Source organism: Zingiber officinale, chromosome 5B (assembly GCF_018446385.1).
Source record: "Zingiber officinale cultivar Zhangliang chromosome 5B, Zo_v1.1, whole genome shotgun sequence".
NCBI lineage: Eukaryota > Viridiplantae > Streptophyta > Magnoliopsida > Zingiberales > Zingiberaceae > Zingiber > Zingiber officinale.
Genome location: NC_055995.1, coordinates 127,700,124 through 127,717,274, shown reverse-complemented (window position 1 = coordinate 127,717,274; position 17,151 = coordinate 127,700,124). Strand labels below are relative to the sequence as shown.

Sequence of the window (17,151 nt, the reverse complement as noted above, 5' to 3'; positions counted from 1 at the left end):
CTACACCATTTTGGTCATAAGTTTTTTTTATCTTTTATTCATTTTCGTTGTCGACAAAAGCGGAGTGGATCAAATGCTGCATTCAATCGTTGAATAATTATGACCAATATAAATATTATCTTTGGAGCCAATAATTATAATTTGAGTTATGATATGTACGAAATATTTTAGTAAAGTGGGTTCTGTGCATCGTATTTTATGAAAATATTATTATATGTCACAAATATATTTAAATACTTTCACCGTCTTATGAGAACGTCTATAATGAGATTACATATATGATAAAATTATTATGGCAAAAATTAAAAAAGAGCTTCATGGATATTTCAAATTAAAAATATCGAAAAAAAGTTTATTCTATTTTTTATTCTTAAAATATTTTATTTTTATATAATTTTATCTAAATAACATATTAAATAATATTAATTAAAATAAGTCAAACATTTTAAAAAATATATTAAATACTAAAAAGAAGGATTTTGAAGTGTCTTTGTATTAATAATTTATTTAAAATTTTAATTTGAATAATTCAAAACATGATTTTTTTTTATTCTTTTGAATTTTTTTTAATCCTTTTGCTAATCCAGTCCTACAAATATTTCTCATCCACCAAGAATAAATCAGAAAAGAAAACACTTATCGTATTCTTAAGTCAATGATTATTAATTCACCGAAATTGGCCATCCCGTTGCACCATTGTCTTGGGCAAACAAATAAATTCTTCTTATACTTAATTCAGGAAAATCAATACTCGAACATTATCAACCTCAATCAGAACATAACCAACAAAGCTTTGTCTGAGAAATGGTTCGATACAACAGACGGATTAACCATCCGACATTCCTTTGTCTTCTCAAATTAAATAACGAAGTGTTTAACTTCAGATATGTAATTGCAAACAAGAAAGTAGGCCGAATAGCAAAGGATTAGTAACTAGAAGAACCTTATTTTTTGAGGGAAAAAATAGGCAATTAACAAATATGAACTCTAAATTACCACTTCTCAGTCTGATGATAAGACTAGTTTGAGTATAAAAAAAGGCTTCTGATTCGCTGTTCAAGCCTTCTGGTGGGAGCCGGCAAACCCAAGGAAACGATCAACAAGTTGAACTGCAGATTGGGCAAGACTATCAGCTGCTTCTTGTGTGGATGCCTCAGCATATACACGAACTACGTCCTCTGTACCAGAAGGCCGAACGAAACATCGTCCACAGGGGTACTTAGCTATCAATATCAATAAAAACAGAAAGTAAGAGGAACGAATAGATATGAGCTCAATTGGCACGTTGGTGACTGCTGGAACATTCATGGTTGCAATTTCTAACCTGTTTCCTCATCTATTAACTCTTGTAGGCCTGGTGGCTTGACAACCTTAGTTTCTGCATTTGCAGTAACTACAGCATTTCGGTCGGCAACTTTGGCCTAAAATGTACAAAATATTGAGTGCTAACAGAAATAAAAGGTTGTTCTACTGGCATAGTTGACAAAATAAAAACTCTGAAGTAGCTGATTTGCAAGAAGAAACCTAATGGCAAACTAAATGAAGTATTGAATAACATTGGAAGAATTTAGAAAAGGCATTCATGATATGACTTTCTGTATGAAACTTAAGCACTAACATAATAGATCAAACTGAGTATTCAAGAACATTAGGCAGTTCAAGAGATGACTTTTGTATGAAATTTGTCTAGTGGTTCAAATGAAACTTCAACTAAAGATCCTGGCGCATGCTTTGTGATTCTAGAATCATTAATGCATTTAATTAGAAATGGTATCTACTTTCACAAAATCTTCTAGAGACCTAATCAAAGAGTTAGATGCATTCCCATTTAGCTTATGTTCAGTCTGAGAAATTTTTTACCCTTGTTCAAAACTATGCTAGCTTGCTTTGATTGCGGCAGGGAGAAAAGGTTTTGCAATGCCAAAGAATTGGCATTTTCTATAATGCAAACTTTATATTCAGTTTTGTGACAATGTCCATCATTGTCTGTTTGTTTGCCAAAATGAATATTAAACCCAAGTTGGATTTTAGGGAATGAGGATTTCAACTGCTAGTATACTTAGATTGAGAATGTCTTCATAGCACGCATAAATATTTGCTCGTACACTATCTAATTGAAAACTGAGAGTCTGGTTAATTGAAAAGTATGTCATCCATCTGTGTGCAAGAGGATGCATGCTTCATACCTTTAGCTGTCTACTAGGCAGATCTTGATAAAGCTCATTCCATGCTTTGATTGACCATCCCTTGTATTGTAACACAGCTTCTACCAAGAGCAATCCACTAAGAGCATCACCTACTGCTTGATTGATCAACCGGCTGACCTCCAACAATCTTAAACCAGACTTGTGGCTTTCAGAACCTGCTAAGCAGGCAACAACAGTTACAAGAGCTCACAGAAATGGTTATGCAGAAAGTAATTACTTTGTCAATGGACCTGAAGCAGTAGAAGAAAGTTCATCACTCCTAGCCTGCAAATGGGAGAGAAACTTTTCTGAGAAGAGTATTGTTCCATGCCCATTGGCCTCAAAATAGATTCCAACGTCAAATGTTGCAGCTTCCTTGTGTAGATATTTTACACCAGTAGGAGCAAGCACCACCTCTAGACCTAACTGCTTAAGATAAGCGGTTGAGGCACCATTTGCATATGCTGTCTGAACAACACCAAGACTTACTGCTTCTTTATTATCTAAACCTTGTTCATTGTAGAGGAAATCTAGTTGTTCCTTAATAAACAAAGCAAATAGGGTTAATATCTTATCTCCGTCAATGAGATCCACATTTTTGCTGCTTGCTGATGGTATAAAGTACACAAGACGATCACCATCCCCATCCAGACTAGCACACCTGAAAAGCTACATCTGTCTAAGCAGTTGCCAATGAATTGAATAAAAAAAGAACAAGGAGATAAATAGACATGAAAACACTAGCTAGCAACATTACTTCATTCCTACATCATCAAGACCAAAGTTAGATGGAATAGCTTTCTCCTTCTGCACGTAATCGGCGCCACAACCTTCATTAAGCAACCCTTCTCCTTCCTTACCTGTATTTCTGACACAAATATCCAGCCCACTCAAAATTTTCTTCAGCTGTTGAAGTTTTTCTCCACCAACACCGTTTGCTCCATCTACCACCAGTTTGGATTCCATAGTATTATCAGGAGCCAGGTCCACTAGGCACCTACATCCCAATATTTAAATTATTAATTAGTTCTACTAAAAGTTTGACATAAGGTGCTCCCAACTAACCTAAAAGATTTGGCTAATTGCTCCATGTAATCTGACTCTGATGACCTCGTGCCCTTATTTATGTTTCTAACCATCCAATGAAGTTGTGGCGTTGTCAAGATACCCATGTCAATCGCAACAGCACCAACTACAGAATTGATCCCCTTCACGAACACAAGTGCTAATTACATTATCGAACATATTAGCACTGTATAAATTGATGGTATCCGTAGTTAAATTAACAGCAGGTACCTGTTTTGCAGCTTCCAGGAGAGCATCTCCACTTGGTCTTGTATCTCTTCCTAACAATATGTTGGCCGATTGTCCTCCACCAAATGGTATGTTCTCCTCCTTAACAAACTGGACAACCAACTGAATACAAGAGGCATTGCTTAGAGGAAGCATCAAAAATACAAAATACAAAATACAAAAAAAAAAATGATACTTTGCAAGATGGCATGCAGCAAAATGTAGAAGAAAAGAGAACACAAAACTTACTAATTTAAATACATTAGCAAAAATGCAAAATTTTGCATGTCAGAGGTATATGCTCGCACCAGGGTGCAATGGAATAAAGTACTAACTTGGAGTAAATGATCAGGGTCTGGGGCATTGACAAGGGCATCAGCAAATGGCTCCCACTGTTGTATCATCATCCCACCGTCAGGATCAGCAATCTTCACACCATTGTCTGAGATGGGATTGTGGGAAGCGGTAAGCATCAGGCCAACTGTGGATCCAGTCTTGAGTGACCTCAATGCTGCCAAAATGCCAGCTCGAAAGACAGTCGAAGCCAATATCGACCCCTCTGAACGAAATCCAGCAGTTCCATATGTGAATCGCACGCCTAAGAGTCACAAACAAGATCAATGTGAGCTAAAGAGAATAAACAAATATTGTAAAAAGATTAGTTAGTGACAGATGAAATACAAACCATGAGGAAGCGGATACTGACGGACATAATCGAGAAGAATAGGGTGTTGCTTCTCATGTGTCATTTCTATGTAGCAAATCTGCACAATAGACTCAAAGAGGCTATTATTTATTTGGGAATAGAGAAAATCATCTGCGACTCAATCCAAAACCACCAAATGCAGTCACCCTTTAGCCCTACTACCACTAGGGGAACCAGCATTTTCCCTTAAGTAGGATGCCAAATAAATATGAAATAATTTTTTTAAACAATTCAAAAATCAACACAACATAAAATAGTTCAATAATTATTACTTCTTTTAAAAAAAGAAAAAAAATTAAATTTATCAAAGCAAATAACAAGGATCCTCTGTGAGTATTTATATTTTAAAAAATGTGTCATTATTGTTTTGTTCCATCAAATTACCTTTCCATGTTCAACTAGCTATATTTCAAAATAAGCATAGCAATCTCTGCTCATTATACAATTCTAACTCATTTTCATTCATCCTCATTCAAAAAGTCCTGATCAAGAGGTAAAAAGTGCAAATCCAAAGAGTGTATTATGCATACAAATGCTCTGAATGCTTTTTTTATTAGAGCACTAGTTTTTTTCTTACCCTGGAGTTCTAGAGTGGAGATCACTTGTACTTGGGATTAACATTGGGAATAAGATTGACAATATTAATCTCTTATCACCGTTGTAAACTTTCTTCTCAAGATAAAGCCATCAAAGCATATTTGTCATCTTAAGAAATATGAAGAGATTTATCAGAGTTTCACCTAATACCTAATTTGATCTCACTAAACAACGAGTGGCGGCGGCATGAGGAAAATTTTATGGGGTTTTATTTGAGTGATGAAGAGAATTAGGGTTTGAGAGAATAAGAGGTAGCGTAGCGTTGACGGGGAAGAAGGCATGAGAAAGAGAAAAACGCGATGGGTCTTAAAGCTCCATGCTGCAAGTTACCAAACCAAAATAAAGTTTCTGAAATATCCAAAGGACCCTAGTTTCAAAATTATCACATATCCCATCTCTATTTTGCCCCTCCGCTCATTTTCCTAGCAATCGATTCGGACATATTTTTTAAAAAAACTGATTAAAAAAATTCTATGATTAAAAATCTATTATTCTAAATATAATGTGCTAAATTGATGTTTGAGGACATGTATATAATTAGTAAAACTAGACGAAAATATAGGACTTGGTTCTATGTCATTCCAAGGTATTTAGATCTATTAACCGATTTTGACCAAAACCGACTAATATACCTCGAGAGCTCGGAATGATATAGAATCAAATCTTATATATTCGTATAGATTTCATGATTATATCCATGCTCTCAAATATCAATTTGAAATAATATATTGACAACAATGAATTTTTTATCATAGACGATTTTTTAATAGTTTAAAAAATAATTATGTCTAAATCGATTATTATACAATAATAAATGATTTGTCAAATGAGTGGAGAGGTAAAATGGATATTGAATACATGATTTTATAATTTTGAAATTAAAATAGATGATTCAGAAATTTTAGAAACTTTCCTACGCAGTTGCAAAAAGCTATGTTTTAAAACCTACAACTCTACCTGTTTCTTTAAAAAAATTTATTTATTTATTTATTTTAAATACAACGACAACCATGGAATAGTTGGAGAGGATATTCTCCAAATATCCTCATCTCAGATATCCTCATCTCAAATATCCCCTTTCCTTTTTTTTGTTTTAAACAAAACAAAAAAAATACCGAAAGATGATCTCAATGTGGGAATATTTGAAATATTTGAGATATTTGATAGGTGAGACTTATAAATATTTGATTGGTGAAATATTTGATCATGAGATTTGAGATATTTAAAGAGTGAGATATTTGAATGATGATGTGTACGTCGAAATCATAAATATTTGAGAGAAATACTAGAGAAGCTACCTCTCACCCACCCCGTCCAGTCGGTAGCCGCCGCCGTCGTGATAGGGAGGGAACTGTAGCGCAAGTAGACTATGGACACAAGTCCCAAGTCGCACTATCAGCCAACAAGGCTGATGCCCACATTCGGAAGGAGGAGACCTAATTTCAAATGGGGTTACCTTCTTCCTTGGTTGTCAAATGTTTCTAGATAGATTAATTTTGCATAACTTAGTAAAAGTCACATGTTTTTACCACATATAACCCATGGACAAACAAGATGTAGCTATCTAACTAGTTACGGGTTGCAGGAGATCACTCTACCACGGATACCCCAATACAGCAAGTATGTCACAATCATTGACGACTCTCTCATCCGCTAGTGGGAGACATGGTCGACAGGATATACCAGTCACTATCAACTCTTTCGACATCATAAGAGAGACATGGTTGACATTGTGGCAAAAGGCAAATACACTCGCCCCCAGCGTCCCGCCAACCCGTCCGCCAACACGGAGGAGATAAATCACAAGCGTCTACTAGCCTTTGGAATAGTGACTAGCACATAAGGGAGGTATTTACCTCGACTTTGCCGAGATTCGAACCTCAGACCTCATTGTGGCAAGAGACATGGTTGACATGATATACTAAGGGTGTGTTTAGTTCAAGTTATTATACATAACATTGGTTATGTGATTACTCAGTAATTACATAACCAAAGCTATGGGAAATAAAACATAACCTAATATTGTTTGGTTCTACCTAGATAATGTAACAACCTAATTTAACATTTGACTGACTTAACCTTCTTCCTTTGGGGAATTCTCCCATTCCCATCCCTCTCCCCAATTTATTAGTAAACACAAAAAAAATTACTAAAATTGAACTTCGAAGGTTAAAAAACCACAAAAAAGTTAATTTTTTTTTTTAAAAAAGGAGAAGATAGAGAGAAGAGTGAAGTGAGTTCGTCACTCAGTCGCTTCCTCTCCATGGGCACCGCCCTCGTAGTCATCATCCCTGCTATACTCATCACCTAGATCACTGTCCTCATCTTGCTTGCCTTCACCGGGAAGCCCTGTCGGGCCCTTATACACTAGTCACAATCACTTAATCAAAACTATCCTATGTTCTTTTACCTGCTGTGTTGTTGGCAAAATCTTTGTTCCTATCCTCCAAGTGTAACCGCAGGAGTCTTGGAATGAATCTCACGGACCTTGTGGTTCCGATGGTACTACGTGCATTTACTGAGATTAACTTTGCACCCATCAATGCTACCTCTTCGATGGACCAAATGAAGATGTTGTCACAGGCAGGCACCAGGAAGCCACATCAAAAAACAGCAAAACGGGGGATTTTGGATCCCCTTTCTCAACCAAAAAGGGATTTTGAATCCCCCCAAACCACTAGTGAAGTGGCACAGAGATTCAGGCAAAAAACGAGGATGGAAAAAAAAACAAGGATTAAAACAAAGACGAGACCAACCAAAAAGATGGCAGGCTATAGCAAGCAGGCCTCTCCACCAACCCTGCTCACATTAGCCAACACCTTCTCACAGGAAGATTGGCAACAAACACAGGCTTGAGGGGCAATTATTGGAAGAGGGAGGGCAACACTAAAGGTAGCCAACCATTGTTGAGATATGCGACGCCGCCAGCTTCTTCGCCCTCCTCCACAACAGCAGTAGAGGCTCCTCCGTGGCGAGGGAGAGCGTGGCAGAGATCTAGGCACACAAGTCCTACTTATCGATCACACCCTGGCGTCGTAGGCAGCAACGGGGAATGCGCCGGAGAGGAGGTTATTGTAGAGGAAGACCGAATGAAGGGAGGATAATTTTGGGAAAAAAATTCTGTTAACCTTGGAATCAGCAAAAACCACCTATTTTAGAGATAATCGTTTTCCTAGTTTTGATGTCGTTTGTTGATGTGGCGAGAGTGATTGATTACTTGAGAATCATTTATTACCTAAGCCAAACAACGTTAAACAATAAAACCTTGGTTCGATAACCAAAGTTGTCAACTATTACCCCCAACCAAACACACCCTAACATTCACTAACGACTCCCACTAGGAGGCATGGTCAATAGGATATAATGAGTCAACTCCCTCAACATCATAGGGGAGACATGGTCGTCATGATATACTAACAATGACAACTCCTAATAATAGGAGACATGATCGACAGTATACTGAGTCAACTCTCTCAACATTATAGGAGAGACATGGTCGTCATGATATACTAACAGTTGGTCGTCATAATATACTAAGGTGGCGTTTGGTTTAGAGGTTTGAGAATGAGGGAATGGATTTATTCCCTAATCTTATGTTTGGTTGATGGGAATGGAATTAAAATTTTGAAATGAAACCCAAAAACTTGGGTATTAATGAAACTCACCTACTCCCTTGGGTTTTGATGAAATGGAAATGAGAATTATGTTTTGGATGAAAATACCCTTAATATATTTGTTCAATTTTTCTTTCATATCACTTTCTCTCTCCTTGTTCTTTCTCATCATACTTTTTCTCTCCTTATTCTATCATCACACTCTCTCTCATCATACTTTCTCCTCAATCTTTCCCATCATACACTCTCTCCTCATTTTTTCTCATTACACTTTCTTGCTCTTCATTCTCTCCCATCACACTTCTAATCATGCTTACTCTTCCATCACACTCTCTTTCCTCATTTTTCTCTTATCACACTTTCTCTCTCTTCAATCTCTTCCATCACACACTCTCTCCTCATTTTCTCTAAATGCACTTACTCGCTCATCACACTTTCTCTCTTACCACACTTTCTATCTCATCACACTTTTCTCTCTTATCACATTTTCTCTCTTCTCATCCTCTCTCACCATGCTCTCTCCCATCACACTCTTTTTCCTCAGTTTTCTCATCACACTTTCCCTCTCTTCATTCTTTCCCATCACATTTTCTCTCTTATCATTTTTTCTCTCTCATCACACTTTCTCTCTCATTACACTTTCTCTTGCATTCAACTTTCTCTCATATATAATTTTTTTTTCTTATTTTCCTCTAAGTGTAAAAAAGGAAATTTTAATTTATACTGACATAAAATATTCAACTAACCAAACATTATTTTTAAGAGTGATATCCATGCTCATACCCATTCTCATTCCACAATACTATGATTCTCATTCCGATTATTAAGAAAGAACCAAACATCACCTAAAAGTTACTAACGACTCCCACTAATAGGAGACATGGTCGTCAACTCTCTCAACATTATAGGGAGACATGGTCATCATGATGTACTAACCGTCACTGATGACTCACTAGTAGGAAACATGCCAACTCTCTTAACATCATAGGGGAGACATGGTCATTAAGGAAACAGTGCAATGCAACCAATATAGTAAATGACTTTAACTCTATGCAACGGTGTCCAATCACAACTAGCGTGATAAAGTATCAACAACACTCGCCACACAGTGTGTACTACTAACAAAATATATATGGCCATAATGTGAATGTATCTACACACCATACACGTGTGTATATCTATAAGATGTGAATAGCTAAAATAACAATCTTCCTACTGTACACATCGCACACGTGTGTACAACTACAAAATATGAATCACAAAACATAAGTATCTTTCTATTGTACACACCATACACGTGTACAACTACAAGATATGAATAGCTACATGTCAATCATACTACTATACACACCACACACGTATACAACTACAAGGTATGAAAACAAAATGAGACTGCATGGATACGAATTGATCAACTCAAAGATCAAGCAAACAAGTATCAAACTTATAAAGTAAAGCAAATAAAGTCAAAGTAAATATAGCTACCAACCAAAGTAATAAATCATGCATCAAGATCAACATACTTATGAGAGCAAGGAAAAAAAATGCCCGCCTCAAATGTGGATCGTGTTGAATGTCCTCTGAGCTTCTATTTCGAATCAGAAACCTGGAATAAGTAACACAATCAACACCTAGATGTAACGTAGATTGGATAACGCAAACCAAACCTTAATTAATCCAACCTAATTATTTCACAATTTCCTTCACCCTACTGCATTAAATAATAATTCTAATTAATCCAAGATTTACCCAAATCAGCACATCCCATTCGAATTCCAATTTCTAATCGGAAGTAAGATAGGTCAACAAAGATCAGGTCAAGAAATTCGTTACCGTTCGGCCACTTCTTCTCCAGCAATGATTCACAGCGGGGACAAGCGGCGGTTCAGCTCCAAAGGTCTGATCGTCCACTAGTCCACTAATCGCCACCTTCTGTCATGAAGGAAAGACAAGCAGCCGCAGAGGTGGGGCTGGCAGATGGTCAGCAGTGAGTTGGGCTGCCGGTAGAAGAACCAGTGGGCCCGAACCGGCTGTGGTGGCCACAGATAGCCGGCTGCGTCTGACCGCAGGGGATGCGGAGGCCGGAGTAGAGGAAAGGCAGCGATGGATTGAGGTTAGGGCTCACGGCGCGCGTGTGTGTCGGGCACGCAAAAAGGAAGAGGAAGGCTGCTGGCCGGAGCAATGGGGAGGCGTCGGCACGGCGGAGGCGTTGTTGGAATGGATCCCGGTGATGGGGCGCGATCGAGGCAGGTGGAAGCGGCGGCAGGGAATCGGAGCGCCGCCGGTGGGGGCGCGGCGACGGCCGCAGGGGGCGTCGCGCGTGCGTGAAGAGGAAGGCGGCGAGGAGATGGCGGTGGATCGGTGGAGAAAGAGGGCGACGAGAGGGGTCGGGGTCGGCGTCGGCGATGGGAGACGGCGGTGCAGACGCGAGGGAGAAGGGAATAGAGAGAGAAATGGGGGCTCGGGCGAAATACTGATGAAAGGAGAAGCAGAATTTAGGTTTTGATATTTATAGATCAATCAACTTCCATACTTCTATTTAAATAATATTTCAAACAAGATTCATCCGACTCAATAAATTTTATCTCCTTAAATTTAAATCCTAATTTTTTTTTAATTTATCAAAAAAATTTATTAGATAATTTTTTTAATTAATATTTATTATATTATTATTATTTATTTGTCATAGCTTATAGAGAAAAAACTGATTTAGAGTAATTTTGCAAGTGATTTCTTGTTTCAATTTTTTATTTATTTATTATCATTCCTACTTTTATCTGCTTTTAGTGAAGCCATCACTTAGCTTTTTTTTATGTCAGGAGAAATACATAAATATCTTTAAAGACTAGAATAAGGAAAAACAAAAACAAACAATCTACCCACAAACTAAGACTTCTAATTTTGATACACCCGATTTGTTCATTTTGTTATGAAAAATGATATATTCAAAGAAAAAATCTCAAGAAAAAATTCAAGAATAGACACATAAATTCATGGGGCCCATAAAAAATAAAATGATGAATCATGAATTTATGTATCTTTTTCTTAAGATTTTTTCTTTGAACATATCATTGCTCTTTTGTTATTTCTAGTTGGGCAAGAAGCTGAAACTCCAATTGGTCATGTGTCGTGCTTCATGGTGAAGTGCAAAATGTCCTTATATAAAAGTTTATGTTGAGGGAAGAATTTTTCAATTAGTCTAGTGTGTCGTGGCAAGTGATTTTTCTTTCTTTCTTTTTTTGCCTCGCCTTTGTGGCATGCTTTTAATTAATTATTGGACAACAATCTAAAGATTAGTTGTTATACTTCTGTATATTAGTAGCACTACTAAAATTACTAGTTCTGCTTTGAATTGGGGTACATTTTTTTTACGCTTGGTTTGTAGTTGTTTGTTATGAAGCACGGTTCTCTCCCAGATTTGAGCGCCTCAACATTCTTCATGATTGAATAAGGATCATACATTAGCAAACTCCTCGTATTCACGCTAAATCAAGAGTGAGTTGCTCATAAAATAAATAACTTTGTTTTATATATATTATAAATGACTGTCTATTTTGATTTATTGATTAATACTGTTTGATCTTAATCATACATGACTATTTATTTCTTTTACTACCTTTTTGTGCTCATTAAATAAATAACTTTGTTTTATATACATTATAAATGAATGTCCATTTTGATTTATTGATTAATACTGTTTGATTTTAATCATACATGACTATTTGTTTCTTTTACTTATCTTTTTATCTTGATGTGCTCCTTTGCTAATCAGAGATAAAGTTTATCTCTGTGTTAAGTGAAGAATTTATTATTTTTTTCATTATTTTGTTTTTCAAATATTTTGTGGAAACTTAGATAGTCCTGTAGTTGCATGCATGAGTTGTGTCTATTGAGATGCAATTTTTATGTTCATAATAAGTGGACGATGCATATAAGCAAAATGTTATATTTATCCTATGTTTATTGTCTTATTCAAAACCAATTTTACTGTCTTAATATTATAATTATAATCATGACTGATGGAGCTATTGAATCACTTCCAGAGGAGTTGGGGAAAGAGAAGAATGAAATTGCCTATATGCAATTGTAAATTAAGAAAATCATGAAGAATTGCTGGAATTTTGAAGATTGGATAACAAATTGAGATATTTGTAGTTACCCAGGAGGATTTTGATTAATATCATTAAATGTAAGTATATTGACGGCCTCCTAGTGTCGGTCCGCTAGAGATGTCATGTATCTACTGTCTGTGCTACGTCCTTGAGACTTAATTAATATAAATAAATTTCAATGTATAGTGCTTCCAATAATATTGATATGCTAAATGTGTATATTTGGATGTTGTTAATAATATTATTTTGATTAGGGTTGATATTAATGATTGGTGTAGATATTATTTTAATTTGGTTGAATTTTAAATGTTATTTTGTTTAAGGTTCTGAATTAAATCATATGATACGATGTAATACAAGCTAAGATTTTAATATCTTCTAGTGGTGTTTTGGTAAATTTTGACCTAAAATTAGCAATGTAAAAATTTTATGTCACTAACAGAAAATTAAATTTGTTGTTAATTTTAATAATGAAATTTAATTTCTATCACTAAATTTAACTTAACGATAGAATTCACTAAAATGAGGTCGGTGGATAAATTAACATGACTGAAATATTTGATTGCTAATCGATCGATAAGTGCACTTAACAACTGAGTATTTCGGTCACTAATTATTATTCTTTTTGTAGTGATTGGTTCCAAATTGATTTATAGTTTGCCAGCTTATAAATGAGTTGGATATTTTCTTTAGTTCTTTAACACTTGTGCCGAGTAATTGTTCTAAAACATTGCCATTGATGTCCTCCACTTTATGTTTGTAATGAACAACAGAAAGTTAATATAATTAGAACTATTGATATGCAACTTATGGATCATGATTAATGATGTTTATGAGAATCTCATAATTAGAGTTTTTTCAGTGATTAATTTAGTCCACTAATAGTTTCACTTAAAAGTAAGGGTTTAGGATGATGACACATAGCGGCAATATCTTAGGATTATCGGATTAGCCTTTTTGTAAAAAAGTATGTGAAGATGTGGGTGTAAACTTTGAACTAATTCTCCATGTCATTCGTTCTTAATCAAACAAGTATTTAGAATTGTACATTTTATGGCCCAAATTAACTGCATGATCTGCACAATTCCCTCTTACTAATCAATCTCTTATTTATACTATTTTGTTTCGATTTTAATTATCCTGTGAATTAAAGTAAATGCTAGCTTCATTGAACACAGTATTTTCCTACTTAAAAAGTCAAGTGACGGTTGGTAATATGCCCATAAAACATATATTTATTATTAATTGTTGAATTAAATAAAAGAAGTATTTATTTTATTATTTGATTATTTGATTATTTTATGCTTATTTATATAAAAATGAATATCTATATAAAATCCATAATATATTATTGTAACTATAATTTTAGTATATAAGATTGTTATATACAAGAGGATTAAAATCATAGATAATATATTTAAAATGTCCATGATTAATTAAAGTATGGATCTTTAATTGGTAATCATAAATGCAGTTTGCTGACATTATGAATATGATAGTCTTATCTGGACAGTCAGTGTAATGACACTAAGCAGAGACATTTTATATAATATGATTATATAGGACAAGGATCATATGTGATTTAAGTGTCTATGTTTAAGTACCGTTACAAAGACTCGAATCAACATCGCTAAGATGATCATATGTAGATCAATCTAAATCCTGAGTTGTCATAGACTCCTTGTTTGTATTAATAGGTCTCTTGATTTGTTTGTTAAAATCTATTTTAAATAATAAGTGTAACACTTACATTTTGGAGACTTAGTTATACATTCAGCTGAGAATATGATTTATAGATACGGAATCCCTAACTTCCGAAAGGATGCTAAAATGGTTCTCTTGAGTGTTGATTCTAGCACTGAATAGTTGGAGCGCTCTAATTCATAATTAGATTATGAATTAACTGTTCACTAGTGAATCAATGGTACTTAAGGTTTTAGATACAAACAGAGAGGTAAAACGGTAATTTCACCTAGCTCTATTTGTGAACCATGAACGGAGGGTTGATCGACATGTAATGATTATATCAATGGACTGTTCAAATCTTTTGAGTAAATATGTTTCATAACTCTCAAGAGTGCAATTCCGAATTTTAGTGGAATAATCTTGGAGTTAATAAATTAGATAATTAATTAAAGAGCTTTAATTAATTTTATCTAAATTTAGTGGAGCTTGAAATTATGGGTCCATGGTCCCCAAACCATCTTCGTATAATCAGGATGGATACTCTTAAATAATTAATTTGATTAATTATTTATTCTCACAAAATTTATTAACTAATATAATTATTTATTATTTTAACTAAAGGGAATATTCTATTTGTAATTTGATTACAAATAAAATATAAAAGAGAAAAATCAAATGTTTGAATATTGTATTTGCATTTTGATTACAAATAAAATATATACGAGAGAGAAATCAAATATTTAGATATTCTATTTGTAATTTGATTACAAATAAAATATATATGAGAAAGAAATCGAATATTTAGATATTTATTTGTAATTTGATTATAAATAAAATATTAAAGAGATAAATCAAATATTTGACAATATTATAAATATTCTCACAAAATATAATACACGTTCCCTTTTTTTTCTCTCCCACTTTATAATACACGTTACCCTCTTTCTCTCCCACTTTTATATACACATTCCCCTCCCTATATAATACATCTCTCTCTGTAGGTGGAAGAGAATTTTTGGTAAAAAAATTCTATAGTTGATTTTTGTGAGAAAAGTTAGGAGAGTTAGCCCACACTTTTGTCCATCGGTTGATTCAAAGAATTGATGAGGAAGATCGTGGAGTTGAAAGAACTTCGGCGACCTACAAATCTTAGACATGAACTCAAGTTAATGAATCTATTTTTTTTAGAGAATTGTAAATAAAATATTATAATGTTTGTATGTTAAATTATAAGAGAATTTATAAAAGTTCTTATAATTAAACAAGATCATTTGTTTAATCTAAACAAAATTATTTTGTTGTGAAAAAAAATATTTAAAAGACGTTTAATTTATTTTTCTTCCGTTGCACATCGAACAGTTAAATACCAACAGTGACATCATATCTGGACCTTTAATTTAGAGGCTGATGTAAAATCTATCTCTAATTTGAGACCAATTTTTATATCAGTCCCTAAATTAGTGATCAGATTTTATATTGGTCCTAAATTAGTGTTCAAATTTTATTCAGTAATTAATTATAGATTGATATATTTTTTAATCGTTAACTAAAGACTGAATATTATTCGACCACTATATTAAACAATGAATTAATAAAAAAGGTCTCTAATTAGAGTTTGATATTTATTCAGTCATTAATTCAGTCACTAATTCGATCACGATAAAAATTGCAACGAGATGACATCCTTTAGACGTGGAGAAAATATTAAAAATTTCGATATATCATACGTACTATATTGATATATATTATTTATATAAAAAATTTTGACATAGGATTATATCATAGCGAATTTTTCGATATCGATATAGATTTACTATTTTTTTATATATATATCAAAATACCAAATAATTCTTTTATAAATTTTCGTTTTTCAAAAAATAGTAATACATTGCTTATTTTATAAAACTAACAACACAACGTTTCCGACACATTATTTTTTATTATTTTTGAAAAATCAATACCACTGTATTGTTAGTTTTCGAATACTATAATATTTCCTAATTTTCGAAATTCAACAAGTGATTTATGATAACTATTTAATTGGACAAATATATATATTTTATAATTTTGATATATTGAAAATATCAAAATACCGAACAATTTTAATATAAACAATATAAAATTTAATCGTACTAAAAATTCGGTATACCAAAATTTTGATATATAAAAATTCAATCGGTATATAGTTTTTAAATATTGAATTTTTTAATACAGAACATGGTATGAAATAACTGTTTGATATGTATGATATACCACCTTTACGCAACTTAGAACAGCTTTCCACTGCTAATGCTACCAAGTAAACACAAAGACTAGAGCATCACACCAGTTTGATGAGATGCAGGCCATTTGAACTGGAAATTTGTTCATTACTTGAACATTATCAAATAGTGGAGTGGTTATTACTGGGAGAATTAAAAATAACTTCCTTCAACTTATTCAAATTCTTCTACACCCTATTAATCTTTGAGTAAACCTTGTTGATATGCTACTATAGACACTATATTTCATCCAACGTTTGTATATAAGTTATTGTATTAGAAGTCTTCAATCATGTTCATTTTATGACTTTCTGTGTATTCTTGTTCCCACCATGTGCTCTCCGAATGGTATAGGACAGTCATAGGGGTTTACCGTTTGCAGAATTATTCCGACCATGTGGATTCAGGATCCTTATTTCTATTTTCTTTCATTTTGACATTCCAATTGCAACGATGATATTTGATTCACTAGTTGTATGCTATCGGCCACAACTGTAATTGAGCTTCATGTTGATTCCTATTAACCTCTCCTCTGCTCTGTGGACAGGAACACCTGCTCCTTAATTAGTTGCATTCAAAGATATGTGATTGGGTTCATGAGTTTGTGAAGACAAGAATAAGAGTCACTACATCTCTCATTGTAGGTTGAGCCACCGCCTCATGTTCTCGCAGGCACATTGTTGGAATGGTTATGGC

General features: G+C 34.1%; 1 protein-coding gene across 1 annotated transcript; it reads right to left on the bottom strand.

The window, feature by feature from the left end:
* Window positions 1-767: 767 nt before the first annotated feature.
* Window positions 768-10,884, bottom strand: LOC121985923 (phosphoacetylglucosamine mutase-like). The gene is made up of 11 exons (XM_042539643.1): window positions 10,230-10,884; window positions 9,920-10,002; window positions 4,165-4,243; window positions 3,815-4,077; window positions 3,483-3,602; window positions 3,252-3,394; window positions 2,944-3,183; window positions 2,438-2,847; window positions 2,187-2,362; window positions 1,325-1,421; window positions 768-1,223 (listed from the first exon to the last, which is right to left on the bottom strand). The coding sequence occupies exons 3-11, from the start codon at window positions 4,226-4,228 to the stop codon at window positions 1,057-1,059; spliced, it is 1,680 nt and encodes a 559-aa protein (XP_042395577.1). The 5' UTR covers window positions 4,229-4,243; window positions 9,920-10,002; window positions 10,230-10,884; the 3' UTR covers window positions 768-1,056.
* Window positions 10,885-17,151: the final 6,267 nt, after the last annotated feature.

Coding starts and splice junctions, on each gene's coding strand:
- LOC121985923 (XM_042539643.1), bottom strand. CDS start 4,228: ATGACACATGAGAAGCAACACCCTATTCTTCTCGATTATGTCCGTCAG. Junction 3,395..3,482: donor TCCTGGAAGCTGCAAAACAG/GTACCTGCTGTT, acceptor GTGTTCGTGAAG/GGGATCAATTCTGTAGTTGG. Junction 1,422..2,186: donor TGCCTAGTAGACAGCTAAAG/GTATGAAGCATG, acceptor TGTACATTTTAG/GCCAAAGTTGCCGACCGAAA.